At 41.0% G+C, this 20,352-nt stretch overlaps 1 protein-coding gene across 1 annotated transcript in view; it reads right to left on the bottom strand.

Moving 5' to 3' along the window:
- Window positions 1-20,352, bottom strand: part of DPP6 (dipeptidyl peptidase like 6) — a gene marked incomplete at both ends in the record, with an annotated part of 396,779 nt that overhangs the window by 68,960 nt on the left and 307,467 nt on the right. The window contains one exon of the mRNA XM_082277080.1: window positions 10,122-10,242. Within this exon, the coding sequence (XP_082133206.1) occupies window positions 10,122-10,242 (121 nt within the window). The remainder of the gene's footprint in view (window positions 1-10,121; window positions 10,243-20,352) is intronic.

Genomic DNA, 20,352 nt, shown 5'->3' with positions numbered 1-20,352 from the left:
GTGAACAAAGAAACGACCATGATCCCTTTAGAAGAGAAGAACTGGGAAGAATGGCAGCAAATCCAGCGCTACAAGGCTCTGCTGTGGAGACAGTTCTCGAAGTAGGAAACTCAATTTGTAATGGAAAGAGAGGAAAACAGGCAAAGAGGCCGTGCAACACAGAAGAGGTTGATGCTGTTCTTGCTGGAGGCTGCAGAGCTGAGCAGACATCAGGACATGGGTTTGTTCCTGGTCTTATCCCCCTGTCTGGCTCTGCCTTGATGGGCCATGAAACGTGGCTCAATACAAATCCCTCCACCTCCAGACACTGAGAAACCCCAGTGGACGTGGGCAAGGGCTGCCAAAAGGCAGAGCACAGAGCAGGTATGAGCAGTTGCTTGGTCTCTGCAGACCTCATCCCAGGACAGGACTGAAGGTTTCTGACATCCTTCTGGATTTGGTCCCTGCTGTCCCACACTGGCTGCTGTGCACATGTGTGTGGTGTTTGCAGGCACCTGGCGTTCCCAGCCTGGCACACAGCAGCCAATGCATCCCTGGCCACTTGTATTTTACTGCTTAACCCATCCAAAAGCTTTAAGATCATCTTTAAAACCTGCTATTTTCCCCCACTTTTCTAATTACTGTTAACCCCACGGCATAGTTTCCCCTTAGACCTGTACTCGTTGATGACTGGAAAGCAGCTGGTGCAGAAGCTACACCATATGGTAGTTACTTATAGCAATGTAAACTAATTGAGTGTTGAGGGTGATATAATCCCTGGATGCTTTATCTTTCAGGAACTGCTGGCATGTCAATTGTTAGTTTTAAAGATCTGTTCCAGCTCTTCAGTTGTCCTGACACAGAGCAGAACCCAGCCAGGATCAGCTCCGTGTCCTGGTTGACATCAACATTGCAGTCACCACTGGGCGTCCTTGGCACAATTTGAAAAATACCCTGCACTGTATCACCCACATGCCTCATGTCTTAAAGGTCTGAGGCCCAGTGGAGAGCTGGTAGCTTGAGACACTGCTGGAAAAAACAGTCTTGTTTTCCCAGTCCCAGGATCTGAGCATGCTGGTCATCACGCCTCACACAGTGCCAAGCACAGGCAGCACACACAGGAACATGGAAGGTTGTTTTTCACATACAAAGATTTAACCTCTTTCTTATTTCACATACAAAGATTTAATCTCTGCTGGAGGAAACCATGAACTTGAGCTCTGTGGGGGTCTCCCAGGTCCCCAGCCAGCCCTTAGTACTGATTCACCCTTTGCATTTCATGTCATTACTTCTCTGCTCTTCCAGTCACAGACCCACTCTGACCTCTGATTGCTTCCAGATGGCATTAGGATTTGGAGTTATGTATTTTAAACTGCACTTCAATTTGATTCTTTGTCCTTTTTAATTTTTTTTCCCTTTAAATTAGGGAAGCTGATGTACAAAAATTATAATCTGACTTGTGTCATCATTTTGGATATTCTTTTGATTTCCCTGCTATTATACAACAACGGACAGGCCTGCTCTCTAGTGAGAATCACATATCTCAGCAGAATTTTCATCCCTTTCATGTAGCTTTCCCTTGTTCTAAATTTGGACAGAGTACATTCATTTTTGCTTTTTTTTATTTCTTAAGACAGATACTCTTTATTCAGGCCAGGGAGCAGTGAGACAAATAGGAAAGCTATTTAAACAGCCTGCAGCTTTTGCACTGGCCCCTTAAGTTCCACAAGCAAGGCTGTAACAAGAAAAAAACCTACAGGAAATTACTTTTTAGGTCAAATTGATGGAATTACACACTAACATAAAATTTCTATGACTATCTTTCAATTTCTTTGTTCTTTCTGTAATCACTTCTTGATTGCAGCACTTTAAAAACATTAAGCTTTCTTTCTTTATAACATGTTTTTCAAAGAAAAGTTCATGGACACCCTCAGAAGAAGGAAATGACCAATTTTCCTCAGGGAAATAATGAGGCACATATAAATTTATCATGATAGAGAGCTCCATTCCCTACAACCATCGAGTACAACCAGTTTATGTGTATTTACCCTGTTGTATATAAAACCAGGCATTCCTTGTAATCTCAGAGCCAAAATGTCTAACTGCAAAGATATCAGAAAAAGCCATCAAAACTATACATAAGATCATAAAATTTTAGCTCTAGAAGAAGCCCAAAGAAGTCATCTAATCCCCTCCTTGCACTGAAACAGGATTGATGTTTATCTCAACAACCCATGACAAAAATCTGTTTAATTCACTCTTAAAAATCCCCCAGGACAGAGATCCCTGCAGTATCCCTGGGAAACATGTCCTAACAGCTATATTTCCACCCTATAATACTGTACATCATTTTTGTACAAAGTAATTAAATTCTTTTAATCTCTTACAACATTCTACAGCCTGGAAGACTCTTACATGTGTCACAGCCCCCAAGCTCAGTTCTACCAACACAGAAATGATGCATTTTTGTTTTACACGCAGTAAACCTGATCACCTAAACACATTTTCTGTGTTTTATAGTATCAAACCACAGAAATGATTCTATGGAGGAAAAGCATGGCTTTTAAATTTGATTGGATTTGAAAATAGTCTCTAACATGCCACTCTTTATTTTCTGGGAATAATAATGTTTTAAGATATTTCCTTTGAAACCCTGATAGTGGACATAAAGCACAAATATTACAGCAACAGCCTCTCATTCAGCATCCTGGTGCAGATCCAGGACATCACGATTATCTTCCATGGAGTTATTCCAGACTTCAACTTAGCATGGCATAGGTCAAAATCTGTTCTGCAATATCTAAAGTGCTAGTATACTAATTAGTTATTAAAAATACCAGCATAGTCAGAAAATGAGGACACAGATCTCCAATAGGCAATTTAACCCAAGGCCACTGTAATAAAATTGGTGCAGAGAAATAGAACTTGTGTGCAAGCAGAAAACCGTAACAGCTCTGTTATACAACTCACAATACACCATTTTTTGGGAAATATTTTACTCTAGTGATACAATACCTATTTTGTGATACCTACTAGAGCTTCAGGGCAAATTGAAAACAACTTCACTCACTGAACACCTCTTAAGGTACCAGCAGCTGCTGGCTGAGCTGCAACATCAGGAGGAACAACTGGCTTCCTTTCCACTGCCCCAAAGAGATCACTGACCACAGTAAATAATATTCTCTTTTCCTTCCAAAAGCCATCCTGAAGCCTGAGTGATGATGATCCAAAAATTAGAGGATGACAGGTGTTGGTTTTGGCTGGCATCCTCCTTCCAAACAACCTTCTGCAGAAGGGAAGGTTAAGGACTGGGCTAGAGCTGGCAGGGTTTCTCATGGTGCAGTGCTGGATTTTGAAGCCAGTCCAGACAAGAGCACATTTTAAAGTTTTCAGGAGCTTGCTGATTTCCAGGCAGGCATTCACAATGTGCATTTTAAATGGTTCAATTTTCCCTGACCTTTGCCAGCTGAGAGGGGCCAGAAGCCTTTTCCTGGTGAGCTTCCCTGGAACAGAGGAATGTCTGCCAAAGCAAGGAGGTGAGGGAACTTCTACAGAACCTTTCATGACATCATCTGGTGAAATTTAAGACTCTCCCTGCATAAGACTTTCTTTCTCTGCTTTAACATGAATAAAGCAAAATAATGTTGCATCTAGTTCATCTTCCTTGCAACAGAATTATGTATGGCAGAAATATCCACTTCAAACACGTGGCTGAGGTCAAGAGCTGCTCTTCATCCTCTGGCAGCAACTAAACTGGGCAGATTTTATGTGCATTTGGTATAAATGAGTGTGCACATAAAAGTGCAGTCACCTTCAATAGGCAGCTAAAGAATGGCTAACTGGGACCTGTATGGCCCCAAGAGCTGCACAGCAGCTGAGTGTACTGAATGGGCAACACTGAATGATGTCTGAAAGGCAAAACAGAGGAAAACCTCCTGTTTTACTATGGTGGCAATGTCACCGAAGTACCACACTGCTTCTGCTACCTCACCTGACCAAGCACACAAATGAGGGAACAAATTCCATGCAGCTTCCCCCAAACACCTCAAAAATTATCAGCACATACTTGAGAGTAAACTAATGGTTTTTAGACTTGCATTTCTGGCATTATCTCATGCCATGTCCCAGTTCCAAATGTTTCCCAAATTCCCTTTACCCCACAGCAGCTGTGTAGAACTGCAAATTTACCCATGTCCATGGAATATTTTCTTTGTGACTGAAAATGTGAAAGTTCATAAAAACAAAGTAAAATCTGTATTCTGTGTCCCAATGATTCTTCACATACCTTGTCAAAATGGAATAAATTGTAGTCCCATTAAGGCTGTAGTCCCATTTCCTTTACTGTCTGCAGAAATGGCTTTTGCATGGCAAGAGATTTATTTATCTGGAGTATCTTAAAAAATGCAGTGATGAGTCAGTCTAATTCTTCATCTCATTCTCCCCCACCAGGTTTTGGACCTTCTAATTACTGGGAAAGGTTAGCCCTGCTTGTGAAACACAAGGATATGTCATCTCCTTCTCTGGTGGCACTAAACAGGAACTTCAGGACATACTTGTTTTCAGCCTAATTATGAATGTTCCTTTTCAAATTCAGGTATACTTTGACCATCAAAGTTCCTGTTTCCAAGCAGAAGTTCAGCTTTCTCATGTTACACAATGAAAAATTGAGCACACAGATGAATTAGGTACGGCACTGCTTCAGCAGAGTGAGTGTTTTCCCAGTACTAAGACCACTTCCAGAGGAACAGAATTAATATTTCTAAACATAAGAAATACATCTACTTCACTTGCTTGAAATGCTATAGGCATAAAAGATAGGGCTCAAAATAACTGATATTTGATTTGGCAGCTCCTGCCAGGCGCTGCACTTCCAAGACCAGTCATACATGTTCTAAATATACCCTCTGATATTTTTTTGTGAGATGCTGATTAAATTATGGAAAAGATTTTTCTTTATTACTGTGTTCTCTTTCCTCTCTTTATAAAGTGTACAAAAGGAACAGAAGCACTATTAGCATGAATCAGCCAGTGGCTTTGGATGTGTAGTTCCCATAAGCTCAGAGAGAGTTTCAGGGAAATGTATGTGAGGGGAAACTGGGAGCCTTTCCTAGATCTTGCAGCAAAAAATTCTGCAGTTTCATTGTCTTAATGACGATGACATCCTGGCCTCTCCCACCAGGTGTCACTGCGAAGTCACACAAGAGGATCTGTTGGTGATCACACAAGAGGCAGACAAAATGAAGATTAATAAGGCATAGGAGTCATCTCAGAAAAAGAGTTTTTTTCCCCCCTCCTCCTGGTTCCTAGCAAAAAAAGAAACACAGCCACACCACTGTGCATTAAGCTCAACAAAGCAGAGTATCAGTTTTAAAGGACGGCTGTGCAAAGCTCACGCTACACAAGAGATTAAAATGTGTGCTGTGGGAGCTGGGGCTGGGGCTTGGCTGCCAGGAGTGGTCCCTCTGATGTCTGAGGATGAGGAGATGTCCAGATGAGATGTCACAACCATGGTGTCAGGACAAAGTCTGGAATGGGAATTCTCACTTTGAGATGATCTTGAGATTTAGAGACTTAAAATTTAGAGACAACCTCTGATCCTCTGATCTCTGACAGTGACACGAGATAAGGGAGTAACTCACATGCAATTCTTACTTCTTAACTCAGTGCTTACTTTTTTACTCACAATCAATTCTTACCGAAGTCCCAAATCACCACAAATGTGTCTCACAGACCAAGCTGCAAAATAGCTCCTACATTTTTCTAATTTCTACTCTTATATCTGAACACACATGCAGCGAGTTTCACACTCAGTTTTACACTTTATTCATGGCATAGGACCATCTAGAGGTGAAAATCCTTCCTTCCCCTTCCAGGAGTGACAGTGGCACACACCATTGTGTCACATCCTGCTCCCCCAGAACTTCCAAGCATGCACTCAGAGCATAACACCAGAAGTTATCCACCTTTATCTGTGAACACAGGCTTGCCCACAGGAGACCACACCAGGACTTCATAGCAGTGCAGCCCAGAGGAGGTCCCTGTCCTGCTAAAGGGACCCTGAATTACCCTGCTGGGCTGCTCCTGCTCTGGCAGCAACATGCTGGTATGGAGGGAAGTCCTCCAGCCTCATTCCTCAGGATTCAGAATCACACAAACCCAAAATCAACAAACTTCCAAACTGCAACACAGGGACACCTCCACCTGCTCCTTCTCACTTAACAGAATCACAGAGGTGACCTCCATCAGAATGCCTTGCTGCCACACTTCCTCACAACATCTGAACAGCCTCTCCAAGTGCTTGGTCGCAAATTAAGATACTTTAATTACACCATGACAGAATTAACTTCTGTGCAAGTGTGCTCTAAAAAAAGCGCATGAATGAAATTAATTTTACCTGCAATTTAATTTTTAAATGCACCTTATCTTTAAGATATTACTACTTATATACAGAATATATAAATACTCTTATCCTATTGCTTTGGAAGTCCTTTTTGCTATACCAGCACTTGCTTTAAAATTATCTGTAAGACTTATCATTGCTAAAACATATTCTCAAACCAACAATGATCATACAGCAAACTGAAATAAAACCCACTCTTCGCTGCTGCTATGCATTTAAATGTGTAGCTGATTTCAGCTGCAGAACTTTAAACTCTCTTTTATAGGATATCACTCGATTTTAGTACAAGCATCTATCAGGCACAGCTCTGAAAATGTTAAGTCAGACTATGAAAACCTTGTCAATGCTTATTTTAGTAATAAACCCCATGTTTAATCTATGCTTTCATGTTACAGTAATCTATGTATCAATCTATAACCTTCCAGCTAAATGCACTAAGTAGATTAAGCTCTGATTGATTTGAAATGTTTTTCACTATATTATCAAAAGTCAACAGATCAGCATAAATACCTCGAAGAAATTTCTTCTCCTTTGGCAAATTTACAAAAGCAGAGCTTAACTTGAATTGAAATGAACGTCTGCATTTTTCCAGGGCAAAAAGCCTGTCAAATTTACTCTGGATCTGCTGTGCTTCTGGACTTAGGAAAAACCTGTGATTAACAGTGCAGCACATCTATTCTGTTGTGACAAAAGCAATGACATTATGAAGAAAAGTGTCCCCCCGGGTCTGCCATCCACGTGAAGTGTCAGGAGTTACCCCAAAGGGTGGCACTGCTGGGTTGCCATCTGCAGAGCTCACTGTGCAAACAGCTCTCAGAAAGGTCGGGGGGGGGGTTGTTGGTGTGCTCTTGCTACTTAGATAAAAGTCGTTAAAAGTCATCTTCCCCAAATAGAAAACACCGAGTTTTATTTTCTGTGCTGCACTTAGGGAAGTGAGAAGCAGGTTGTGAGCTGCCACAGTAACCCAACAGGCGCTTCAAGGAGGCTCTGCTGTCGCTGCCAGGGGTCACAGAACTTCAGCAACAAAAAGAGCACGGGAGCGAAGAGGAGTGTGCTGAACTCTCTGTGATCCTGATTCTCACAAGCTCCTTTGCAGACTATCTGCTGGAGCTGGCTGCACAGATGGAGGGAGATTTCTGCATATGCTCAGAGTTCATCCTGGCAGCTCACTGAGACAGCAGCAAACAAACACGGGCCTGAGCATCCCACCCAGCTCGGCTGGGGAGGTGGGGAAGGCATGGCTACAAACCACAGCAGGAACGAGTGAAGAGCAAAAAATAGTCTTGACGTGGTACATTTCAGTCTTTGCCAAGTTTTCAAGCATTTCCAGTCAGGTAAGTTCAGATTTAAAATGTTGTCCAAGTTTATCCCACTGAGAGGTGGCATCCAAGAAAAGGAGAGACTTTGGAAGAACAAAGGTTCTGGTGATAGTGTGTCGGCAGAGTATCCCAGGTTAAAGCTTCAGCCTCACTGGCAACCAGAACTGGATTCCCTTTGACTCCACTGGGAAGATGTCTCTCATTTCTCAGTTGTCCCTATCTGTTTATCCCCATGGAATATCCAAATTCTTCTGGATCCTGCTCCATCCATCCATGCATGTAGAGAGCTGGCACCTGAGCACTGCAGACCCATCCGACACCTTGGCCCCACAGCTTGTTCAAGCACCTGGACAAGTCCTCTGTCCTGACACTGGTCCCAGGTTTGCCTCCATGAGGACTGCACAAGTGATGACAAGAGAAGGAGCTCAGCTCACACAGTGAACCTCTGGATTTGATGCTGGATTCCCATTAGTTTGGAACATTTAAATCAGGTTTTCCTGTGGGACCTTCTACACCTTGCTTGTGAAATAAGAGAATTATTTAGTTTAATACAAACTGTATTTGGACACAAAGTGACATTTCCACTTCCCAATTTCTCCCAAACATACTGCCAGTGAACAGCAGGTTCAGTGGTCCTAATCTGCCTCATGCCTCACAGGTTACAGAACCTAGCTTGGGATAACCAGACTGTACTCGATCACACATTCATTTCTTACCCTAGTATATTAACATAAAGTTAACAAGAAAATTCATTACAGAGGGCAAACCTGAAAGTCAATGTCAGCCAAGAAATTGCCTGAGCAATCCTGTAATTGAATAAAAATATGTGTCAGCAAAACAAGTGTCATCCTGGGCTTGCTGGTGTGCTCAGAGTTCACGGGCCTGACAAACTCCTCTCAGCGTGGTGCGAAGTGTGAGACTCTGCGAGGAGACCTGATGTAGTAAATGATGTTTATCAGCAAAATATGGGTAGTAGTAGGCACATTTGACCTACGGAGCCAAACAGGCCTGCCCACAACTTCACCAGCAAATTAATAAATAAAGTGAAAGAAAATTAGCATTTTGTAATTTCTTAGCCTCTTCTCTTGTTACAAAGTGCTTTCACAGCACAAGGAGGATGTTTACTTGCAAATGTACTGTATTTTAGTAGAAACACATGTTTAGCTAGCAAAAGTAATAAACCCCTATCAGATTTTTCCACTGATGTGTTTGGCAAGTTTGTATGCTGATTTATGGGATCAGCTTCTTTGGGAGGGGCAAACAAACTAATTTATTTTAATTCCCTCATTCTTGAGTCCAAGGGCCCCAGTTTAGCTGTGATACAGACCAATTTAAGTAGTGGTTCATATTTTTACACCAATTAACTGTTAATGGCATTTTGCAACCTATTCTGTTCTATTAAGCCTCAAAAAAACTGGGAGCAGCCAACAGGACACAGTTAATAGATGTATCTGGAAACTTCCACTCTGTAGAGGTAAGAAAACCTTGGCACTATGCTGGGACCTGTAGGAAAAAGTGTGACTTTAGAGGGAAGCTGTACCACAGGAAAGAGGTCCAACTGCCAGGTCCAAAAGTCAGGATCCTTGTGAGAAAGAACTGCTGGCATTAGCCAGCAACAGAGAGCAGTATGCATGCTGTGTGCCTGTTTTATATATATATATATATATATATATGTTTATGTATATATATATATATATACATGGGGGGGAGAATGTGTGTATTACAATTTTTATTCTGATATATGAGTTTAAAGGCCTACAACAACCCCCAAAAGAACTTGGGGGGGTGGCAATGCTCTCCTAAGCTAATGAGCAGTTGAGATCACTTTTCAAGCAGCTGCTCACAGACACCTAAATGGCCCTTTGCCAGATGAAAGGATCAAAGAAAAGCAGTGCTCCAGAGATGACCCTCCACCCTGTCAGGACCATTTTCACAGGAAAGAAGCCAATTACTGGGGTCTGCTTTTAGAAATTTTTTTTAGGTGGCAAGATCTGGGCAGCTTCCAAGGCCCACCTAGTTCTGTGGAAAACAGCTCATCAAGTAAAATTGTTTCCTCGCTTTTTCCTTTAAGATAGAACCCCTTTCCCTCCCCATTTCTGTCCTCTTCTGTGATTTGAAAACTGGCACATCTATGAGTGATTGCAGGTGCCATTAAATAATGAAGCAGTTCTGTTCATTAAAGCCCAGTGATTTATTACCTTTGGACTAAGGGAAAGAAAACAGCCTGAAAACAGAATTCTTACATCATTTCACATTATTTCCAGTCCAGCACATCAGGCAACTGTTGGAATAGCAGGTTTTCAGCTCCGTGGTCCACCAATGCCCAGAAATGCAATGCTGGATGTCTAATTCCAGCAAGGTCTGTAATTCTAGAGTGTAACTTAAACTCATAACTAGCTGCTGGCCTAAATGTCGTGTCCTACCTTCATACAGCCAGTCGCTGAGGCCATTGAAAATAACACCTTCCTTTCCTGTGGAGACCACTCGGATGGCTTGTTTCCCCACATGGGCACAGTAATAGATGTTATTCTCAAAGATAAATATCTGATTTGAAGGAAAAAAAAAAAGAAAAAGAGAACAGCATTAAGCAGTGGCTTCAGCATAAAATGTTGCATTGTGCTTTTACAATAATTGGCAGTACAAAATCACATATCACAGTTTTATGGCATCTTTTGTCAAAAAAGGGATTTCCACAGCTTGCTTCCAATGCCATCAGCTAATAGAAAGATGCTAATTTACAACAAACTGAAGCCTCGGTGCTTTGATACAAGCTTTATTTCTCTCACTCCTGTCTTCATTTCAGAAATCGAACAGTTCAGTTAGAGGGCATGAGATGAAGAATGCCATTGCTCAGGTTTTGAGCATTGTTAGATCTATTGCTGTGAAATGCTCCTGTGAATCAGGCTCTTTATTTATGTGTTTAAATGCTGATCAGGAAGTAAAGCTTTAGCCAGCCAATAACAAAAATATGGTTCCATGGCATTAGTCTTCATCATGTGGTTAAAAACTTTGTTCTGCATTTCGCTGTCATCGATAGCACAGTTCCTGTCCCCTCACCCCAAGTGAAACACATCCTGCTCTAAGGAGAGTCACAGAATCACAGAATCACTTGGTTGGAAAAGACCCTTGAGGTCTTTAAGGTCCCTTCCAACCCAAACCATTCTATGATTCTAAGATCCCTGAGTCCAAGCATTAATCCAGCACTGCCAAGTCCACCACTAAACCACATCCCCCAGTGCCACATCTACACATCTTTTAAATACCTTCAGAGATGGGGACTCCACCACTGCCATGGGCATCCTGTTCCAATGCTTGACAACCCTTTCTGTGAAGGAATTGCTCTTAGAATCCAACCTAAACTTCCCCAGCACAACTTGAGGCCATTTCCTCTTGTCTTACCTCTTGGCAAAAGAGACAGATCCCCCCTCACTACAGCCTCCTTTCAGGTAGCCGTGGAGACTGATAACCATGAGCCTCCTTTTCTCCAGGCTAAACAATCCCAGCTCCCTCAGCCACTCCTCTTAAGACTGGAGCTCCAGACCCTTCCCCAGCTCCGTTGCCCTTCTCTGGACATGATGAGCCTGTCAAAGCCTTTCTTGTTGTGAGGGAACTGAGCACAGGGTTTGAGGTGCAACCTCACCAGTGCCCAGTATGGAGGGACAATCACCGCCCTGGTCCTGCTGGCCACACCATTTCTGATACAAGCCAGGATGCCTTTGGCCTCTTGGCCACCTGGGCACACATGGCTAGTGTTCAGCTGCTGTTGATCAGCACCCACAGGTCCTTTCCCGCAGGGCCACTTTCCAGCCACTCTGTCCCCAGCCTCTAGCACTGCCTGGGGTTGTTGTGACCCACATGCAGGACCCAGCACTTGGCCCTGTTGAACCTCACACTATTGGCCATTTTTGTAGATGGGCATCACATTTGCTGCCCTCCAGTCAACTGGGACCTTCCCAGTTAGCCAGGACTGTTGGTAAATGATGGAAAGTATCTCAGAGAGCACTTCTGCCAGCTCCCACATCCAGCTGAATGGATCCTATCCAGCCCCATAGAGCTGTGTGTGTCTAAGAGGTGTGCCAGATCACTGACCCTTGCACCTTGGATTATGAGGGCTTTATTCTGCTCCCCATCCCTGTCTTTAAAATATTTTAAAAGTCTATTCAAGCTGAAAAGATGTATCAGTAAGCTATTTAGACTGAAATGCAAACTGTTAATATAATTTAGTAGACATATACAGATGGGTTTTTATATACTTGAAGATATTGGAATAAATGTTATGTATCTTTACCACGATACTAGAATGTAATTTCTCAAGTTATGAAAAGACAGAACTGAGAAAAATATTTGCTTTCATCTTCTGTTTCACATCCTATTATGGTACATGTTTCACCCAAAGATGAGCTGGAAAGATTCCAGAAGAAAGTATAGACCTTAATTTAATTTTGGCAGGAGTTATAGCAGGTTTGCCTAAAGGTAAAAATTATTACTGAAGCTGTAGCTTGCTCTTTCCTTTTAAAACTAAGAAGAGCTTCATTCAATTAATAGGTTTTGAAAGTAAAAAATACATTGTGGAAGATACTACTTTCTCTTTCCTACCTTGAATTTTAGTAAACAGAGGGGCCAGATAAAGGATTCCAAGTAAAGAATTTTATCTGTTAGCTAATCTGCATATGGGGAGGTTTTTGAAGCTTAAATGTGAAAAAAAAGTGAAGACTTAGCAGAATAAGATACTCTGAGTCCAAATAAATCCAAGTCTCTGTGTCTGAGTACTAAATGTGCTAAGGGGTGCTTGGGTGAGAGCTCTTCTGTGACAGGCACACAATCAGGTGGATTTATTCAAGTGATGCAACCCTTCCCTTGCCAAAATTCTTCCAGCAAAAGAAGGTTTGCAATATTTTCTACTATATTCAGTGTTATATGAGCTTACAGGAAAAACAAAGAAGATGGATTGACAACCTGTTCCTGCCCTTCCCTTTTTAAAGAACTGTATTGTTTTCCATCTTCACTGCTGGGTCTTTCAAAGCTTCATTTCACTCATCAGGCTGTGTGAGGTATCTGGTAGCTGTGGTGGAAAAATAAGATAGTGCTCTGACTTCAAACTGTCTCCCATATAATTCAGAGCCAAATGGCAGCACCTCATGGAGATTTAAAAATTATCCTCCTAACTACAGTGCCTTGTACCCTAAAAATGTCAACCATAATCAAGATAAAAGATAACTGAAGCAGCACAAGGAAGATTTCTGTATAATGTATCTTATAAATTAAGAAAAAGCTTTTGGACTTCTGTTATTCATCAAGAAAGAAATGTCTTTGGATTACCTCACATCCCATGTTAGAAACATATTTGAAGTTATTGTGAAATACCTGTGTAACAATTTTTACTGTTTTGGTTTTATGGCATCAAAGCAGTGCTTTCTATCAAATGATCAATCCTGTCAGCTAATTAGACAATGAGAAATTTTAGTAAAGAAAAATAGTAAATATATGTACAGACATCACTTTCACATTACTTTATGCCAGCTTTGCATAGCACCCCTAGACAAATTTAAAATGATGACAGAAGGGATCAAGCTCAGTTTTATGCCTCTGTGTACAGGAGATGAAGAGCAGAGCCCAAATTTCTGGTGTCTTCTCTTTTGATGTCCACATCTGAGCAAGACTTTACCCCAGAATTTCTTGCAATATGTGTGCTTTAAAATCCAACACTGAACACAGCTACTGGCATGGAAAATCAAGCTGTGCTAAGTCAGGAAGAGCCCTGTGTTGAATACCATGTCCATTTTCATCATGACACATTCAATGCAGAGGAAAGAGGATATTCTGAAACAAACAAGAAGAATGGAAACATCCATACATAGATTGAAGAAACAGAAATTTCTAACTCTACAGAAAAGCAAGGAAGATATGAGCTCTACAAGACAACGGACAGGACACGGAAAAAGAAAAATGTATTTTCACCCTTTTATTTCTCCAAAACAACAGGCAAACCAATGAAACCTAGATTATTTTTCCTAATAAAATCAGGATTAACATATGGAAATTCTTGCCACTGGATCTAGCAGAAGACCTCTCTTTCTGCTGGATGTTTTAACAGATGCCCAAAAGATTAAACACTTAACAAAAATAACTGGAAAATCTGAGGGGATTAAGCTAAAGTTTGGGGTTTTTCAAATGCATTCACTTAATCCCAGGATAATAAAAATCAATGGAGATTTTGCTTTTGGCTTTATGTGGCTCAGGACGTCACCTGAAACTTTCAGACATACCCCCTTCAGCCTCAGGTATCAGCACAGCACTAACTCCTGTGCTCTGGGAAGAAATCCACGCCTGTTTGCAGCTGGTGTTAGAATTGATTACTTCCAACCATTTGACATCCTTGCACGACACAACTAAAATTGGATAAAAAAGTATGAGACTGATTCTGGAGCCTGAGACAGGAAGAAAAGTCAAAGCTTAAGTATCTAGTAAGATAAATTTGTACAGTAAGGTAAATATTTGATCTAACAACAAATTAAACTTAATTCACTTCAAAGATACAAGAGCCTTAACGACACTGATTCAAGGATTTATTTAAAATGCTTTTGCAACTGCTTAATGGCTTCTGAAATAATACCCTCTACCAAACTGACCCAGAGTGGTATTCAGTAATTATGCTGCATTAATTAAAATATTGGTACTTTAAAATTGATTAATTTATGGATCTTTTCAGGAATATAATGAAAATAATCTCCTTAAGACTTAAAAAGTCACAGTGACCAACTATTTTGAGTAGGTGAATACTACACCTCCTTTTACAGTTGTTCAACCCACCTTCCTTCCAAAGAGGTGTGTGAAAATCCTGTTTCTCCATAGACCAAAAGAAAATAGATTCATGTGCACTAATCTGCATTTTTACTGCTCCTATTTATTTTCCAGCTGTAGGGTGGCATTCTAAGTTTATGTTCTCTTTATCCCACAATTTCTAACATATAACTTGTCAACTAAATGAGCTGCGTCACTCAAATTTAGCATAAAGTAAATGCCTGGGTGCTCATTACTTTAAATTATTAGCACATTGGGAAGTGTAAATATTTCCCACACATTAAAATGCACATTTCCACACTGCAGGGTGAGCCCACAGGATTTATCTGTGAGAGAATAGATAACATGGAAAGGTTGGCCCTTTGACATGGAGAGTTTGCTCAACAAGAGCTGGCCCTCATGAACAGAGAGGCACAAAGCCTTGCCTTGACACTCTGGGCTGGGTTTGGCTGGGGTAGAGTTAATTTCCTTCCCAGTGTCTGGTATAGGGCTGTGTTTTGGATTTGTGCTGAGCACAGGGTTGATAATACAGAGATATTTTTGTTATTGCAGAGCAGGGGTTGCACAAAGCCAAGGATTTTTCTGCTTTTGGTGCTGCCATGCAGGCAAGGAGGCTGGGGGTGCCTGGGAAGTTGGGAGGAGCCAGGACAGGTGACCCAAACTGCCCCAAGGGATATCCCAGACCAGGTGCCACCATGATCAGTATATAAAATGGGGGGAAGAAGGAGGAAGAGGGGAACATTTTGAGTGATGGTGCTTGTCCTCCCAAGTCACCGACATGTGTGATGGGGCTCTGCTCTCCTGGAGATGCTGAACACCTGCCCAGCCATGGGAAGCAGTGAATTAATTCCCTGTTTTGCTTTGCTTGTGTGCACAGCTTTTCCTTTCCCTGTTAAACTGTCTTTATCTCCACCCACAAGTGCTCTGGCTTTTACTCTTCTGGTTCTCTCCCTGATCCCACTGGAGTGAGCAGCTGTGTGGGGCTTGGCTGCTGGCTGGGGTTAAACCACAAAACCCTGTTTTAAATTCAAAATCAGTTCAAGCTTCCTTTGAGGCTTAAAAAGACTGGTCACAAAATGGAAGACACAGTGAGTGGGGAAATAGAACTACAAATAAACATACTATTCTTATCCAACATAATGTACTTCATTGTTTCTTGTTTTTAATGTTAAACTTTTCTTTTAGTTTTTCTTTTTCTGCTGTTTTGCTGGAAAACTAGTTTACCTGAGAGCATATTCTGAATAATTAACAAAGAAACAGAATAATCTTAAAACTTTTTGCGTCTCTCAGAAACGCTTGTATTTATTTTGCAGAATCAGTTAAAAAAGAAAAAAAAAGTCTGTGAAAAGTGACAGGCCTGTCACTGGTCAAAGCTGAGCCCCCATCAGGGACACTGCTAGTGCATCAGTGAAAATGTATTTATAAAAGGGTAAAAATGCTGGTTTTGTATGTGAGTGAGAAAATGTGAGAGAAACAGACTTGCAGACACCATGGTCAGTGGAGGAGGAGGGGGAGGAAGGGAAGCTGTGCTTGATTTTGTTTTGTTTCTCACTCTCACAATTCTGTTACAATTAATGGCAAATTATCAAATTGATTTCCCCAACTTGAGTCTGTTTTGCCCTGATGGCAACTGGTGAGTGATCCCTCTGTCCTTAACTCCACTGATGAGATTTTCACAGAATTTTCTCCCCCATGCCCATTGGGGAGAGGGAGTGATAGGGCAGCTTGCTTGGCAACCCACCACAATAATGGCACAAGGGGGGTTTAAAGTCCCTTTAATCAAGGACTTTTATTAAAAACTTTTCAGCATAAGATACTTCCTTAGAATAGTCTGACTCCTGTTCATTTTCTTTTGGGTTTCAACAACAGGAATGTTTTGTGCTGAACTCTGTATTAACTATTTACATATTTATATGATGTTATTCATCACATTGATCGGAAAGCCTATGGAAAATACACAGATTTATCTTACCAATATGTTCAGGAAGTGGAAAAGTATTATGTCTTTATTTATATGCTAAGTAGCTGGCTGAGGTCTGTAACAGAGTCACAGCTTGTAAATGGGGTTTGGAAATGTCAGATCACGGACACAAGTAGATTTGATCATGATCAAACCCTTCCTGGTATGCACATACAGAGAGACCTCTCCTTTCTCTCCACCATTTCCAGTGCTCTTTAATTCCATCCAAACATTTTGGAGGCATCACTTCTTAAGCTGGTTTTGTTTTCACGCTGCCAGATGAAACCTGGAAGCTGAGGGCTGTGAAAATGAAAAGCTGCAGAGAGAGAGATTCCCTGCTGTTTGTTCAAGCTAAAACCTGTCTGTACCACACACAATTAGCATGGGCCTGTCCTCATCCATGTAGCATCTTGAAGCAGATACAATAATTGTGTTTTCATTTTGTGATATCAAGGAAGTGTGACGAGCATTGTACCGGAAAGGTCTTGGCATTTTGCAGTTATTGCTCTTACATCAACTTCAGCAGAAAAATGTGTGATCAATTCAAAATCAGTTCTAAAGCTTGTTGCTGATTGATTATGCATTATTTAATGAATCCTCTGCCAATTTCTTCTTTTGAGCCTCATAAAATGCAAACTTTGATGTTCAAATAGCTGTCATTAATGTATTCTGTCATTAGTGCTTTTCCTAATGCATACGATGTGATTACACCGGCTCGTATCAGTTCTTCAAAAAGGGTAATAAACCATAAACTGCTCCTCACCAGTGAGCTTACATATTAAGATCTACAATTTTAATTAGACTTTTCTTGTTGCCATTTAAATATAGTTTGATAGCACTGATAAAAAAATACAAGATAAAAACCGTCAAAATATTTTCATTCTCTCCATCAATTGGTTCATGATCATAATTTAGAAAAGAGACAGATAGCAATTATGACGGAAGAGTGAGATAAAGAATTTTTAAATCAACTTTTTTTTCTTCAGAAAATGAAAATGTCATTATTAAGACCAGTGATGAAACAATGAAATTCTTCCACACAATCAGCACATTGCAGAGAATCACATCTTAATAAATAATTGACAGAAAAGGCTATAGTTTAAGGTTTTTATATCAGGGTTTATCTTTGTTTTAATTCAAAGTAAGAAGCTAACTCCTTAAGACACCAGGGATTTAGAAGAAATAGCAGTTTCTGAATGTATGCCACAAAGAGATAAAGCTTAGTTTAATTCACATTTACCTTGCTCAGACATAGGCAAAGGTAATGTTTACATCAAAATGAGGACTACACCTGTTTAAAATAATTCTGCAGGGAAGCTTTCAGGACAGAGAGCTTAAAAATCCCAGGGGACTAGTGCAGCCAGAGAATAGAGTAGTGCAGATTGATGCAAGTAAGAACCATGCTGACCCATGAACATGTCAAAAACAATATTGATGCCTTCTCACTGGGGTTGGAAGACTTGAACACATGTGATTCCAGTGGTGTAAGAGCTTAGCTGCATGGAAATCTGTGCAATGACAAGAAATGCAAGTGTTTGTGCAAGGGAAACCACCAGAAACACTGCAAAAGTCGAACAAAAAATAAGCTGCCCTTGGTGGCGTTGATTGCATGTTTGGGAAAGGAAGTGTAGAAGAGTCACCACTAGTAAATCATGCAAATCTCCTGATTTTAGCCACATAGCTTGGAAACTGCCAATATATCTTGTAAAATAAGCATTAAGAACTTAACTTTGCTTTCATCACATGCGATCAACAAAGCGACTAAAATGTCAGAGAGAATGGGAAAGCATTCCTTCATGTCTTCAAATAAAGAAACATTTCCTATACCTGTCAACAGTGTCCAGAGCTCTAGAGCAGTGTCTTAAGGGTTCCTGAGAGAGGACGTGGCTCTCCAGGTCTGGAGGTGACTTCTCTCTGGTGCTGGGGGAGGTGATCACCTTGTAGGGCGTGGGTATGGGTGGAGGAAGGAAAGGAGCAGTGGGAGCATCTGTTACCAACTGGCTGGTCAAGAAGAAGGAGATGAGCCCTTCTTCATACAAATGAAAGAAGCCTCACATTCAAATACCCTGATCCTCATGGGGCACCTTAACTCAACTCCTGGAGGGTCAACAACATGAGCACAATAACCCAGGAGGTCTGTGGAGGGCATTTGTCCTGACACAGGTGATGAAGGAGCTGATGAAGGGAGATGCTCTGCTGGACCTCACAGTTTCAAACCAGGAGAAATTGCAGGGCAAGGTGAAATCTGGGAGTAGCTGATGCTGCACACACCATGAGGTGATGAAGCTCAGGACTACATGAGGAAATATGGCAAAAAAGTATCAAGCCCTGGAATTCAGGAGAACAGAATTTGGTCTGTTCAGAAACTTGCTTGGAAGTATCCCTCTTGGATTCTCTCTTAGGAAATCAGTAGAGTTATAAAGATCTTGTGGGTTTAAATGTCTTTAGACAATCCAAAATTGTCAAAACTAATACTTGAGATAAAGTCCCACATAATGGACTATAGAAGTAATGAGAGATTTCTATGGAATGGAGACACATTCCCAAAATTTTTCCTTTTAAACTGGGTACAGAAGATATTTTCCCTCTTGATTCTCCCAGCTTAAGTCCTTCTGTGCATTAATAATCTTCTCAGTTTTCTATGAGCTATTTTACGTTTCTGACATTGCATCATTACAAATGCTGCACATTTCCATTTGTATTCTGTGAGCAGGTTAGACTACAACATGCACGGATTCTAATCACACCTAGAATGTACCAAAGTACAGCCAAATAAACAATTATCACAAATCTGGAGATTTAAAAATATATGTTTGAAGAAAAACGTGCTGCCCTATTTTCTGTTCTTCAGGGAAGCAAAGAGGGTTTTTTTCACCTCAACAATGAGAAAGAACCATGTCTGCTTGTATTTCATTGCCCTGTATTCTAATGGGGTTATTTTAATTTATAACTGCCTTGTTATATAAAAGAATGTAATAGTAAATGTACCACTTAGTATGGAACTCTGATTCTGCTTTTAAGTTCTGCTTGATGGATTATTTTGTATTCTATAACCTAATATCTCTGATGGTTATGTAGGGCATGACTGTAAATTAGATTATTTAATGTGAGATGATACAGTGTTCCATTTAAAATACTTTATTGTGTTATAGAAAGAATACCTGACTAAGAAGAGCAGAGAGATTATTTGTGTCAGCATAAAGAAGCTGGCAATTGGGATTCAGGATTCCTCCAGGTGCACATCCGACCTTGGACAGTGAGCTGGTCACTCCAATATTCCTCTTTAATTAGAAGCTTGGCTATAGAAACACTCAACACCTATTCCAGCAGGGGAGGAGGAGACCTAACAGAATTTTTCATGAAGTTTCCTCATCTCTCTGGTAAATGGCAGTTTCTGGGGAAGGAGCACCACAAGCCAAGGTGGGACACTCCACAGTCCCTTGGGTGGCACTGCTCAGTCCCGCTTGTGGCATCCCAATGGCTGCCACTTCACCTCACTCTCAGCAGTGACTGCTGCTATCTAAAGTAAAAGGTAACTATTTTCATGGCACTTTTCAAGAACAACACTTTTCATAGGCATGTATTTCAATGGCCATCACCCACCAAGCACTGATTTGTAAGATGCCGGGAACCCTTATGCACAGCCAAGAAGACACTTTTGGCAGTTAGATCTCTGAAATGAAAACTGCTCTTAACAAAAAAGAGTTGTTTGATATACATAAATCTCAACTGAAATTCAAGAAATTTCTGTAATAGGAGGGAGTTACTTTCAGTGGAACTGACCCAATGCTGGAGTGTTTTACTGCTAGGAATCTTGTACAGCAGCAGGTGAGGAAATGCAGTAACACAAAAAGGAAGAGAATTCAGTACTTTCCTTGTAGAGGAACAAGATG

This window comes from Coloeus monedula (genome assembly GCF_965178545.1).
Source record: "Coloeus monedula genome assembly, chromosome: 1".
Lineage (NCBI taxonomy): Eukaryota > Metazoa > Chordata > Aves > Passeriformes > Corvidae > Coloeus > Coloeus monedula.
This window is presented reverse-complemented; position numbering and strand designations above follow the sequence as displayed.